The sequence below is a fragment of the Microchirus variegatus genome (assembly GCF_963457635.1).
Source record: "Microchirus variegatus genome assembly, chromosome: 13".
NCBI lineage: Eukaryota > Metazoa > Chordata > Actinopteri > Pleuronectiformes > Soleidae > Microchirus > Microchirus variegatus.
The window spans coordinates 7,354,222-7,369,336 of record NC_139814.1 but is presented as its reverse complement, the minus strand read 5'-3'; the positions used below and the strand labels follow the sequence as shown (position 1 = coordinate 7,369,336).

Here is a 15,115-nt window from a genome sequence, read left to right as displayed (position 1 = left end):
GTCGTTTCCTTGACTCGGATGTTGTGTTATTTGAACCCCTCTAACCTTATTGTGTCCTTGCTGCAACCGAAGCAGGTGAACAGTCTCTCTGCTTGTTTTTTGAAAACGACAAGCTTTTTTTTTCCACAGAAAAGCACAGCGTGAGTTCACTCACCTGCATGGGAATTTCCACCGGCGTGAATCTTGAATCGAATCTGAACTGAAACCGTTTTCACCCACTCATTTTTGTATCTGAATTTCTCTCCGGTGCTGAACGGAATCAGCGTTTGTTTGGAGGTTGGCACGCGGTGGAAAGGCAAGAGGCAAGCGCGACGAGGGGAGCTGTCCGGTGCTGAACCCACGGGACTGGACAGCAGCGGTAGAGCTGGGAGCTGTCCACTGCTGAAAACCAACGATTTGACTCAAGGACGCAAAATAACAACGTTTGTCCTTTTTTTTGCAGAGTGGAATAAAAAGAAAGAAACAAGGACAAAATTATATTTTACTGGATTTCCCACCAACAGTGTCGCTGGGACAATAGCCATACAGAAACAGATTATTTCACTTCTAAGCTCCACAAGTCTTCCAGTGATGAGATACCAGATTATTTTTTCAGCACAGCATCCAGCAATCACACACACAATCATAGCCTGGTAAAAAAAAAAGACAAAAGTCAACTAAATTTGAATGAGTTATGGTTAGAAGAACACACATGCACGTGGTAGTTTGATCTTGAAAAGCCATGTCTCCTCAGCACTTCCCAGGCTTCCCACTAAGATAAAATCAAGTTTTTAATACAAGTTCAAAGTGAGTTGAGAGAAGACGAACAAAAATAGAGAGTGTGTGTGTTTGTTTTGTATGAGTATAGAAGCAACTACTGTCCCATCATGCCTCGGTCATTCTTGGTGAAGAAAGTCAAACTGGATGATTTTTCGGCTGCGGAGCTGGAGAGCTCGTACAGTCACAGCCACAGAAGAGGGGAGCTCAGTCTGCGATTCCATCATCACGATAAAGGTGGGTCTCCCTTCCACCTACACACACATACACACAATGTCTGCTATACATCACCACCATATAAGGCCTTTTTTCATGCTCATATTTAACGCATTAGTCATGACTGTTTCAGTAGGAGGAGGGAATTACAGGGTCAAACTCCAGTCACCATGAAAAATACACTGACTTCAAGTCCTGGAATCGTTTTTTATTCAGTTTTCAACTGCAACACTTTCTCGGTGTTGTGAAAAAAAGAGACACATGCTGTTAAAGTAATACAATATGATGAATATGTAATGTAGCAGTAGATTGACCTTTCATGAAATTTACTCTCGATTTGACTGTAACATTTAAGATTATTGTGCTCCTATGCACTCTTAACCTCCTGAAATGAGTTTTTCATGCGGAATAAAAGAAACAAATAATATTTACCACCAACAGTGTCGTTGGGACAGCAATTTTGAACTTGTCATGCAACATGAATAAAAAAAAGTTTATCTTCTACTTCTGCTGTCCTGGTATTTAAAGGATGAAATCATGAAACCAGTAAATGTGCAACAGAATCTCAGAGATCTGACTCCAAATTCATTGCTTAATATTAATGTCATTGATAAATTATGCCACAAGCAAACTAAGCATCTCTGCTTTTAGTTTACAGAATATAGTATGCAATTTAAATTAGCTGTTCAAAAATATTGCCCTGGTACATGCTCCCATGCTTTCTTATAGTCTCTGATAAACAGGCACAATACAATACAGTTGGGAAAAATAGACATGTTTGGATTTCATACTTCAATTTTAAGCACTCTTGCCTCAATTTTCTCATATTTACTCAGAAGACTGTTTTATTTCGTAGGTTCCTAACACCCGCTGAAACCTCAAAGTTTCAGGGGGGTTAGGAACCTAATAAAGACAGCTTAGTCTGCTCCTTGTCAGGAGGATGTATGATGTGTATCTGTGTGCCGGCACATGAACCAACATGTTGTCTGTCCTCCAGTGGCCTCGAAAAACACTGAAGAACAAAGAGTCACAAGAAAAATGGTGGCTGTCAGTGAGCACAGTGAGACGTGTGTTACAGTGTTAGTGCAGCCTGGCCGGTGCTTTTCACTTTGCACCAAGGTCAAATGTGAGAGGGAGAAATCCCAGGTGCTCTGATGACTGACTGAACAGAGAACCATGCAGCAGCAGCAAGCATGTAAAGACTGACACTGCTATCCCTTGTTATAAATATAACAAGAGTTTGACTGAAGCAACTGATGCTTGATGCTTGTTGCTCTCTCTCTCTCTCTCTCTCTCTCTCTCTCTCTCTCTCTCTCTCTCTCTCTCTCTCTCTCTCTCTCTCTCTCTCTCTCTCTCTCTCTCTCTCTCTCTCACACACACACACACACACACACACACACACACACACACACACACACACACATACACATAGGATTGTGCTGCTATTCTTTTTAGGACTTTTGTGTGTTGACTTCCCATCAACAAGGCATTATTCCTAACCTTAACCATAATCAGTTAATGCCTAACGCTAACCTTAACCTGATCACAATTCAAATTTTAGCTCTCAACATAACCAGTTCCTCAGATATAAGGTTCTGCCTCATTAGGACCAGGTTTTGCTTCTCTATGAGGACTAAGCGTCCTGACAAGGTCAGTGTTTATGCCAGAAAAGGTCCTACAGAGGTAACAAATACAAGAACATACACACACGCACACACACACTGCTGTGTTTCTGTTAACTCTGCACATTTCCCAGGCAGCTTGCACAGCCGACTGCACAGCAGAACACGCACACACACACACACACATACATCCACAGAGTCAGTAACCTACAAGTGTCCAAGTCACACAAGTGCATGTCACTCGGTTTGGATGAAAAAATGCGTAGACCGCAGCTTTTTTTCTCTCTCGCTGTCCCTGTCATTGATTCTGTCTCTCTGTCCATTTGTAATCATCTGTATTTCAAAGACACATCAAAGACGACCTGAAGTGGCTCTGGTCTGGCACGGTATTTAAATCATTAATAAGCATTGAGAGCGGCGATCGGCCATAATGCTGCCGCTACAGTGCTTTGAAATGAAAAAAAAAACAGAGTTGACACAGCGAGACAGAGATGGAGACAGTTGGCGAGAGACGAAGACAAACAAATGGAGACAGTGGCTGCGGAAGACGCTGAGACGCGCAGCAGTTACAGTTCACAGCAGAGTCTCGTCAAAACGAGATGCAAGGGAATGGGCTCGTTTAATTGGCAGTGAACACAAAGAAAGAAAGAAAGCAGTGACACGAGTTTCTGTTATTTGCTATTTTGCCTTTCAGCCACATCTGTACAACTCAGTGAGGCTCTTAATTCAGTTTGGTCTTGTTTAATCCATCCATCCATTCATTCATCCCACTGCGGTAACACAATGGAGGGAGGTCCAAATCAGGATGGACAGAGAATCTAGCACCTGGTTAAATTAGGAACAAATGTAAGTTAAATGTAACTTTTACTTGTATTTTAACACTGGATCAGTTAAACAGACGCTGAACTAGTGTTAAATTAACCTTTTTTTGTGTTACTTTAAAGCTAAAATAGTGCAATTCAACACTATTCCAGCATGTATTTGGTGTTAAATTGCTCACTTACTTACTTTTACTTAATTACCGCAAGATTTACTGTGATGATTTTTGAAGAGGCTATACAATTAAATTTCATTAGATCTACAATCACTCAGTCATTTTACTGGGTACACACGTGTTCAGCTGCTTAACAGCCAATCACACGGGTGCAGTGCATTTAGACATGTAGACGTTGTCAAGACGACCTGCTGTGGTTCAAACTGAGCATCAGAATGAGGAAGAAAAGTGACTTAAGTAACTGTGAATGTGGCATGGTTGTCGGGGTCAGACAGGGCTGGTCTGAGAATTTCAGAAACTCATCATGGGATTTTCATGCATAAACATCTGTTGGTTGATGCCAGAGGTCAGATGAGAATGACCAGACTAGTTTGAAACAGTAGGAAGGCAACAGTAATTTGCAACAGTAGCTCATATAGTGAATAATGTGGAGGACCATCTCTGAATGCAACACACGAAGCGAAAGACCACAGGTGGTGCCACTTTATTAGACACACTCTGCAACTAATAAAGTGTATGTGCAGCATCATAAGGACAGCATTACTGCACTACTTGCCTAAATATATATTTCAATTATATGCACAAAGGGACATCTGGGGAAGTAAAAAAAAAAAAAGTAGTACAGTGGACAGCTGTTCAGTGTCCAGTGTCCAGTACAAGTCCCTCATACTGTCGTGAGACCAGAGCTGTTCTTAGTCAGCTTACCTGGTTAAATATGGGTTCAAAATGAACACTTGTTCATCTTTCAAAATGTTACTTGTGCTCTATTGAACAAGGCACACACGCACACACACACACACACATAACATAGTACTACCTTGAGTGCAACAATAGAATATTCATGATTCATGATTTTCTTTCACTCCACCTCGTTCAGTCTTCCTCTCTCTCTCTCTCTCTGCCTCCCTTGTCTGTTTCTTTCTGTCTTTCTCTGTTGCTACAATATTAATTTAATTCAAAACATTAAATTATCCTGAGAGCTGTAAACAGCTCTGCCAAACCACCCAACCACAATCACTGTTGTTCGGTGTGAGATCACTCGCTTTGTGCTATACTTCTACTCCCTCCACATTTGTTCTCCTTTCTCTTGTCTCCTTTCTTTCCTTCTTTCTTCCTTCCTTCTTTTCTTTTCTTTCCCATCTCTCACCTCAGCGCACCTCACCTTTCTCTCTCCCTCCATCTCGGTCTCTTGTTCTCATCACATTATCGACCATCTTCTGAGCTTTTCTCAGAACTGCATCATGAAATTATATTACCAGCAATAGTATCTCCTCTGCTGCCTGCGTCTAAATGCTCACAGAGTGCTAATTGAAATGGAGAGCTATTGATCGGCATGGATCCACAGGAGTCATGGCTGTGGGATATTAGCAACCAGTCTCTCCTTGTGTCTCTCTTCGACTCCAGCCTGTTGAGTTTGGAATCCAATAATACAAATAACGAAGCAGCTGACACTGAAACACGGCAACAACTAATTAATCGAGTGTGAGCTGTGGGAAAATATGCAGATTGTTCAGAAGTTCGTGGCCCCGCCGGGTAAATGTTTGCCCTGTCTGGCTCAAGAGTGAGACTCAAAGGTTAGATGTAATTGTGTCAATGTGCCCTTGAGCAAAGCACGGGACTCCAGCTGCTATGAGAAATTCTCAGTGTACAACAGTTTGACAGCTTCGAGGTGTGACTGCAGTGTGCAGTTGTAGACTTGTCAGCGTAGGTGCTGCTGATGAGGAGAAAGTGTGCTCACTGAACCCCCTCCATGAAAAATAAAGATTTCCCACTCATGGGGAAAGTGACTTCTTGCTGGCAAAGACATAAAAGCACTTTCTTACCACTATAAATACCACAACTCCTTCTCTACACTCCCAATGCCTCCAAAAATGGCTGTGCCTCACAAACAACCCCTCACTATGCGGGGTTTACCTTAAGAAACTAAATGCATATGTTACTGTTAAAGTTAGACTAAAAGCATAATGCACATCTTTGTTAATGCAATCCTGTGTGGTCCAATTGATATTTAGAAACCAGAGGCACCAAGCTGTAAGCAGTAACATTATCTGGAGACGATATATGAAGCAGTGCTTTTAATAATAAATGAATAAAGATTAAGTAAAGGGTTCAGATTTGTGCCCTATGTTTTCACAATTATAGCATGAGATTTGTAATTGTATTAGTAGCGATGCAGACAAATGTAACTTGTTTTTTTTATAATGATTGATCACAGCAGTTTGGTTAATGGTCTCATATTATTAAGATTTGGGATGAACCCATACAAAACTCAGTATCGGTCCATTAATGGCCAAAATCACTGCATTGGTTATCAGAAAAAGATATGATCAGCAAACCCTAAATATGACTGATTCACTGGTGAGCACTGCAGGGCATTATGTTTTTCAATAGAGAGGGAGATGCTTTGTAGCATTCATCAGCACAAAGTTGTTGTAAAGAGGTTAGAGAGGTTGTGATATCGGCATCGTATCAGACACACAAAAGTGGTCACTTCCCTGTGACACAACAAGTTGGAAGATAACAGTTTATTTTCAGTACAAATGTAAAAAACTTGCAGATTGAATACAATTTCCACAAAAAGTGAATCGTAAGCTTCATTGAGCCAAGAAAGTTGAGCGATCTTGGAGGGAACAATACGTCGTAATACAGATCTAGGATTTTATATGACCTGAAAGATGTGCAGTGCCCCAAAAACCAAGAAAAAAGAAAAAAGTAATGCAGCATAAATGTTTGGGGAGCTAGAGCAGCACTAGATTTTAAATTTAAAGGTCCGTTGTCTAAGAGTTGGTGACATTTAATGGCGAGAAAGTACATTACATACTAGAATGAAGCATTGTGGTTTCCGTAAAGTAGGCCCTTTCAGTAGTACATAAAGGACTTATTCTAAGAAGGTTTTACTTTAGAGTCACTATTCAATTGGGTCCTGTATGCAATTTCTGCCACTAACTCTTTTCAGTGTTACACACTGGACCTTATGGTTGTTAACAAGTATTGAAAAAACTTTTATACCTTTAGGTTGTCAATAAGTATTGACAAACAATGGGTATAAAACTTTTTTTTTTTCATGTTGTAACACTTTTGTTGTGTCATATTGAATTCCTCTATGGATTTCCAAACGAATCAGTTTCTTATTTCCAATCAATCCCCCGGCCACGGCCTACAGTGATTAACCTTTCTTCCTGTTTCTTCAGGCTATGTCAGTGATTATCTGAGTCCAAATCCATACGATGATGTGGTGGGAAGCGACTCATCTGTTATCTCTAAAGTACCCTCCCCGAGCCACTCGTCAATCATCTATGACAGCATCAACGACACCTACACTGGTATCCATGGTGACATCCATGGTGATTCAGACCAGCCAGACAGCCCGCGGTCTGAAGTCTCATCATCAGCTGGTGGATACATCAACGGGGATGAAGCCGTAAGTGAGGGCTACGCCGTGGACGCATTTTTCATCATGGATGGAAGATCGAGGAGGAAAGCCGCAGCAAGTCCCAGAGGAACAGCGCAGAGGCACACCTGCAGTGAGTGTGGGAAAACCTACGCCACGTCCTCCAACCTGAGCCGGCACAAGCAGACACACAGGAGCATAGACAGCAAGCTGGCCAAGAAGTGTCCCACATGTGGGAAAGTGTACGTCTCCATGCCCGCCATGGCCATGCACCTGCTCACCCACGACCTTAAGCACAAGTGCGACGTGTGTTCCAAAGCGTTCAGCCGGCCGTGGCTGCTGCAGGGCCACATGCGCTCACACACAGGTGAGAAGCCGTTCGGATGTGCACACTGTGGGAAGGCGTTTGCTGACCGGTCAAACCTCCGTGCGCACATGCAGACGCACTCGGCCTTCAAACACTACAAGTGCAAACGGTGCGACAAGACGTTTGCCCTCAAGAGTTACCTGAACAAACACTACGAGTCGGCCTGCTTCAAGGGAGCTTTCTCCCCTCTGAGCTCACTGGGGGAATGATGAATTCAAAGAAAACAGCTGAGGTTATTTATTTAGATCAGACTCACACTCTGCTTTTTATGCTTTCCCCCCCGAAAGTTGACAAGTCGGCCTGAGCACTACGAGAGAGGAGCGATTTCTGAAAAGGATCATGATGCAAATGATGAATAGATTGAGAACACGTCTGTTTTTTATCACGATCCTTCCATTTCCTCCTTTGTTACCTATTTCCTTATCTGGAGGGAAAAGATTTCAGTGGCTGATTTAGACTGTCACCTGCTTCGATAGTTTACGTCTCCGTCTGAGGCTGTTTTGAGAATCTGTGAGGATAAATAAAGCACAGCACATCTAGCTCATCTTTTTTGAAGATACCTAGATCTATTTATGTCCATTTTCTACCCCTGCTTTCCTTTTAAACAACCCATCACGAAAACAACTCTGAAGCACAATTGCATCTTCCATCCTTCTGTATTTCTGGGAGAGGAGTATCACTGCGAGTTTAAAGTATTCATCACATCTTTCATTTTCTTGCAAAGAGATTAAGTGAATTTATATTTTATGCTTTTAAAAAAAAAAAAAAAAAACTGAACATAATCTCGGGATACATCGGGGTATCCTGTGCTTTTTGTGAAATTGGACTGAACATAATGAGGGGATGAAGCATCAAAACACAGAAAGTAAATGGTATTTGCAAATATTAAACTCTCCATTTACACAGTGACATATTTTACCCAATGTATACTACACTGAAATGTGAAGAAAAAGTGTAAACCTGCCATAATGTATTATATAATGGCCAAGTACAACAGTGTAGTGGTATTTTTACTCTTATCTGGACACAACAAAATTATGGTTTTCTTTTCCCACCGGTTCATTTTGGCATTTGTGCTTTACATGATACAGTGAATAGTTAAAGTGTGAGTGATGAACGCAGACAAACTTCCAGTAAACGATTATCAGACGGCTGACAACAACCAATGTGGATGAGGATCCAGACATTCAAAATGCTCTCCTCTAAAGGTCAAACCTTACTCAACTCTTGTAAAGTAATATTTTGTTTTGCTGCCAGTGGATCACATACAGTAGTAATTAGCTTGGAGTGTCTATTTATTGCCTAATTTATTTATTTATTTATTTATTTTATGTTTTTGTATTCATTTGCACTTCCTTATGTTGTTGGTTTTCTTTGCCTTTGTTACAAATATGCCAAAGCATTTGACACTTTCTATTTATCAAATACATTTTTTTTTTTTTTTTAACCTCCGTTTGCCACTTTAATAATCACGAGAAATAAAACTGCATGCAAAAAAATTAAATAATAGCCTAATAATGGAATCTATGCCAATTTTAGGAATCTTTGGAATACTTTGCCAAACCTTTTAGACAACAGGCAAACATCGCAAATTTCTGTCTTGGGCAATATTTTATTGACATTGGAAAGAGCAATAATGCATGATATTTTTTTGAAGAAAGGAGTGACACAGTAACGGCTTGAAACAGCTCAATTTGTTCCAAGTACCACCAACTATTCTATGTAGTTATGAAAAATGAAATTTCAGGGAGTTAGTAAACCAAGTTAGTGTTAAATACAGAGGGTTGGGTGAAGCGCTCTGTATTTACAAGAGATGTGACACTGTTGTGGTTTTTTTGAGGCCTTTGCCAGTGACTTTTGTGAATGATTTGTAGTTAAAATGAGACCAGTGAGTTATTTTCAAACTTGTTTCTGTTAACTGCTTCCTACTTTTAAATACATCCTAATCAAACGGCAACTCATGAGAATCTGTCCCATTTTGAAGCTTCCAGAATTGTGAGTTGACAGAAAGAGAAGTCCAGAGGCGTCACCTATTGGAATTGACATCATGTTGTCTTGAAGAAGACCCGAAATGATCAACCAGTAACTCCTCAGGAAAAATGTTTACTGAAGTTATAAATCAAGTGAGAAGTAGAAGCTCATTTTCACACAGACCTTCCATGCAAACAGCAGCATCCCTACTTGTCTCCCCGGAGTCAAACCCTTATCTGTATATTTTTACTTCTGCTTTGGTGTCCTGGGGGGAATTACTGGACGACTATGTCCATTTTTCATATACGGTCTATGATCCTAACATTGTTATCTTAGTGACAGTTACATCTGTCCACGCTTCAGTAGTTGCCGTGGCTTCCAGGGATTCACACAGATGGCACATACTCTTGTAGATGGAGCGCTCTGGGTTGGGCTGGGACGGGTCTTTTTGTACATGGTTTATGCACTGCCTGCCTCGTATTATTATTCTAAAATATTGTAGAACGTAGATGGTACTACTGTAGGCCTCTGGTGCTGAAACATGGATGAAAATCAAAACCCCAGAACCAGGATGTGTGAACATTTCTGTGCTTAGATGTTCCTGGTTTTTGTCGGACGATTGAAACAACTTTACAGCTGCTGTGGCTGGTGAAAGTGGGTGTCTCTGACTCTCAGCAGTCCTCTCAGAAGTGTCACGTTGCTTTAGAGTTTTTTTCATTTCAGATGAGGAAAACATTTCTTCCTCCTAGGTTGGTCAGAATCAGCCTCTTTTTTTTATTGTGGATCTCATCAGGGATGAGTTTTACACCTTGGCTTTGGATGAGACATTGATTTACAAACTCTTCACGAGGACTCCAGAGCCAAATACATTTACCTCCTCGCAAAATTTCAGCTCTTTCCTTTCATCATATCTCGCTGTTCGTCAGATTGATGTTGTGATGTCCAATGCAATTCGAAGGATTGTTGAGAAAGAAGAGACAAATTTTGTTCAATATTTCAGCACCAGACTGCATTGACAAACACTTAGATTCTACTATGAACTACTGTAGCCTACTATAGCCACAAGCTAGTTTACGTATTCTTATATAAAAGCACTTCCTCTTACAAAAAAGTATATCTTGCAACTTTTTTTCAAAGATAGTAGCACAATGAAAGAGTTAGATTCAGGTAGACGATGCCTCGTACGTAGAAATAACCTTTTTCTCTTTTTCTACAGTGATAAATCGAAAGGTTTAAAACACCATCAAATCAACAAAGATACTGATATAAACACATGGAAATATAGGTAAAAATGACACACGGTGTAAAGCGACAACTTACTTACATAATGTGTCATTTTTTGATACGCTTATATTTTTTTTAGAGCGAATGAAAACTGTTGCAGCAGGATGCTTTGTAAATAAGCACTGATGTGACTGTGGAGATTGATTATGTCTACAGATCTGTGTGAGTACTGATGATGATGATGATGATGATGATGATGATGACGAAAATTTCTTCTGGAGCTTCCTGCTTTGGTTTGAGTTCTTCCTCTGTGGATTTTTAAAACAATGTAAAGCACAAAGAAAACACCAGGCATTTTGTTTCACTTCCTAAATAAAAACTAGTTTAAAGAAGACGTGTTGAGGTTTTTTCCCAGTTCACAACAAACCTAAAATATATACATATATATATATATATATATATATATATATATATGTGGTGATGAACGGCAGTGTCAAGTTTAATGTGAAATAAACAACCACTTGTCGTTTTCTTATTGTTATTAATGACTATAGCTTTACGCAATTTCATTTGCAAAGGGAACAATGGAATGATTTCTGCAGGTGACTGGGGATTGTTGTTCTAGAGTCCAGAATAAATGATAAACTTTTTTTTTAAAACAAGACCGATTACATGTATCATGCAACTAAATGAGCACACAGCACAGAATATGCAGAGAAGACGTACGGTGAGAAACACACGGGTTACAAAAAAAAACGTACACCACAAAGTTAATTTTAAATTTAATTAAAGGTTACTTCTTTAATTGCCAGTGTGGTTTTAATCATTTAGACAATACTGCATACAATAACAAAAGAAAAGGAGAAAATAACACTCTGGAGGCTGCAGTCAGTCTTGATTTTTTTTTCTTGTAATTTCTTTATGCTGAAAGAAAAGCTTGTTATCCCCAAAACAAAATTTGGCTTCGAGTCAACATTTTTTAAATTAAAGAATGAGAATAAAGAATGTAGAGAGAAAGAGAGAGAGAGAGAGAGAGAGAGGAGATTTTAGCTTGAAGACCATTAAAAAAACAATCATAATGTTGTTTTTTTCTACCACACGCTGCTGTTCCATGGATAAGGTATAATGAGTGTTTTATTATCATTCAAACTCCTGTTTGAACGTCTTCAAACCTGTTTCCAACTGTTAAACAAAGTATGCAGCCATAGGAGACAGTATTTAGATATATTCTATATACACACCTCTCTGTCAGTGCTTATTTACTTTTCTATTTACTCCTTTATTGGATTATTGGATAGAAAAGATGGGCTTTATACAGTATATTACTTGGATTCAAATGTGTGTTTTATATATATATAAATATATATATATATATATATATATATATATATATATATATATGATTTTATGTTATTGGGGATTTATCTTCTTTAAAGTGTGTAATAATACATCACCAGTTTAGCTTCAGCTCCAGAGTAATTTAGCATGTCCAACTATCACACTATTCACTGGCTTTCAGTGATTCTTATTGAAGGTGCAGTGTATCTTAGATTACTATTGGCCACATGAAAGATCCCATTGACGGTGAATGGATACCATCTGCCAGCGTTCTACCTTCATAGACAAATGACCTTCTATTAAAAGGTGATTGATTTTCTCCTATTCCCACTAAAGATATTGATTGTCTTATATTGCCTTTGGCACACTAATGATACTAATTCTAACATTCACTGGACCTGAAAAAAAGTCTTCCAGATATAATGACTTCTATAAGTGTGTGTGTTTCTGGTATTCCTCGTGTTGTGGGGACCTGAATCTGTTTACACAGTCACATTATGGGGAATTGTCTTGCTTAAGAGGACAAAAAAACCAAATCTCCATTGGGGGCCAATGCGCACCTATTGTGGCCAAGAGGGGGCCTGCCTAGAGAACAAAAAGTGGTAAATAAAACAAATGTTCACAATATTGCACACCAATATATTACATATTGTATACTTAATAATACTATTTAGGATGCAACATTAATGTAATGTATTAATATCAGTGACAGATATTTATTTTAAATTACATAAATAATAGTGTGGACATCTGTAATTAAAATTCGTGCCAGGAGCCGTTTCAGCCAATGCCATTCCTAATCATGACCAAATGTCGTATTATTACTGTTATAAAAACATTGCCATCAAACATTTTTTTGAAAAAAACATTTGGTCCAAAATTTGACTAAAAATGACATACTATACTATGTCGTCCAAAATCTGACAATTTTTTTGAAAATCATTTTTTTGGTAAAAAAACTTGACAAAAACGTCATACTATACTATGTAGTATGTCATACTATACTGTTGTCCAAAGTGTGACCATTTTTTTAAAAAAAAAGATTTGGTCCAAAATTTGACAAAAACGACATACAATACTGTCGTCCAAAATCTGACAATTTTTTTGAAAATCTTTTTTTTGGTAAAAAAACTTGACAAAAAAGTCATACTATACTATGTAGTATGTCATACTATACTGTGTCGTCCAAAATGTGACCATTTTTTGAAAAAAAAATTGGGTCCAAAATTTGACAAAAACGACATACTATACTATGTCGTCCAAAATCTGACAATTTTTTGGAAAATCTTTTTTTTGGTAAAAAAAACTTGACAAAAACGTCATACTATACTATGTAGTATGTCATACTATACTGTTGTCCAAAGTGTGACCATTTTTTGAAAAAAAAAGATTTGGTCCAAAATTTGAAAAAAACGACATACCATACTATGTCGTCCAAAATCTGACAATTTTTTGGAAAATCTTTTTTTTGGTAAAAAAACTTGACAAAAACGTCATACTATACTATGTAGTATGTCATACTATACTATGTAGTATGTCAAACTATACTATGTCGTCCAAAGTGTGACCATTTTTGAAAAAAAAGAATTTGGTCCATAATTTGACAAAAACGACATACTATATACTATGTCGTCCAAAATCTGACAATTATTTTGAAAATCTTTTTTTAGTCCAAAACTTGACAAAAACGTCATACTATACTATGTAGTATGTCATACTATGCTATGTCGTCCAAAATGTGACCATTTTTTGAAAAAAAAATTGGGTCCAAAATTTGACAAAAACGACATACTATACTATGTCGTCCAAAATATGACAATTTTTTGGAAAATCTTTTTTTTGGTACAAAACGTGAAAAAAACGTCGTACTTTACTATGTAGTATGTCATACTATACTATGTTGTCCAAAGTGTGACCATTTTTGAAAAAAAAGAATTTGGTCCATAATTTGACAAAAACGACATACTATACTATGTCGTCCAAAATCTGACAATTTTTTTGAAAATCATTTTTTTGGTAAAAAAAACTTGACAAAAACGTCATACTATACTATGTAGTATGTCATACTATACTATGTTGTCCAAAGTGTGACCTTTTTTTGAAAAAAAAGATTTGGTCCAAAATTTGACAAAAACGACATACTATACTATGTCGTCCAAAACCGGACAATTTTTTTGAAAATCTTTTTTTTGGTCCAAAACTTGACAAATACGTCATACTATACTATGTAGTATGTCATACTATGCTATGTCGTCCAAAATGTGACCATTTTTAAAAAAAAAAATTGGGTCCAAAATTTGACAAAAACGACATACTATACTATGTCGTCCAAAATCTGACAATTTTTTTGAAAATCTTTTTTTTGGTACTAAACTTGACAAAAACGTCATACTATACTATGTAGTATGTCATACTATACTATGTAGTATGTCATACTATACTATGTCATCCAAAGTGTGACCATTTTTGAAAAAAAAGAATTTGGTCCATAATTTGACAAAAACGACATACTATATACTATGTCGTCCAAAATCTGACAATTATTTTGAAAATCTTTTTTTAGTACAAAACTTGACAAAAACGTCATACTATACTATGTAGTATGTCATACTATGCTATGTCTTCCAAAATGTGACCATTTTTTGAAAAAAAAATTGGGTCCAAAATTTGACAAAAACGACATACTATACTATGTCGTCCAAAATATGACAAATTTTTTGAAAATCATTTTTTTGGTACAAAACTTGACAAAAACGTCATACTATACTATGTAGTATGTCATACTATACTGTTGTCCAAAGTGTGACCATTTTTTGAAAAAAAAGATTTGGTCCAAAATTTGACAAAAACGACATACTATACTATGTCGTCCAAAATCGGACAATTTTTTTGAAAATCTTTTTTTTGGTCCAAAACTTGACAAATACGTCATACTATACTATGTAGTATGTCACACTATGCTATGTCGTCCAAAATGTGACCATTTTTTAAAAAAAAAATTGGGTCCAAAATTTGACAAAAACGACATACTATACTATGTCGTCCAAAATCTGACAATTTTTTTGAAAATCTTTTTTTTGGTACAAAACTTGACAAAAACGTCATACTATACTATGTAGTATGTCATACTATACTATGTCGTCCAAAGTGTGACCATTTTTGAAAAAAAAGAATTTGGTCCATAATTTGACAAAAACGACATACTATATACTATGTCGTCCAAAATCTGACAATTA

General features: G+C 37.7%; 1 protein-coding gene across 1 annotated transcript; it reads left to right on the top strand.

Moving 5' to 3' along the window:
- Positions 1 to 866: 866 nt before the first annotated feature.
- Positions 867 to 7,555, top strand: LOC310935429 (transcriptional repressor scratch 1-like; the record flags this gene model as incomplete). Its single annotated transcript, XM_083899326.1, has 2 exons — positions 867 to 993; positions 6,780 to 7,555. 2 exons carry the CDS (start codon positions 867 to 869, stop codon positions 7,553 to 7,555), a joined length of 903 nt encoding a protein of 300 aa, XP_083755452.1.
- Between the last annotated feature and the right edge of the window lie 7,560 nt (positions 7,556 to 15,115).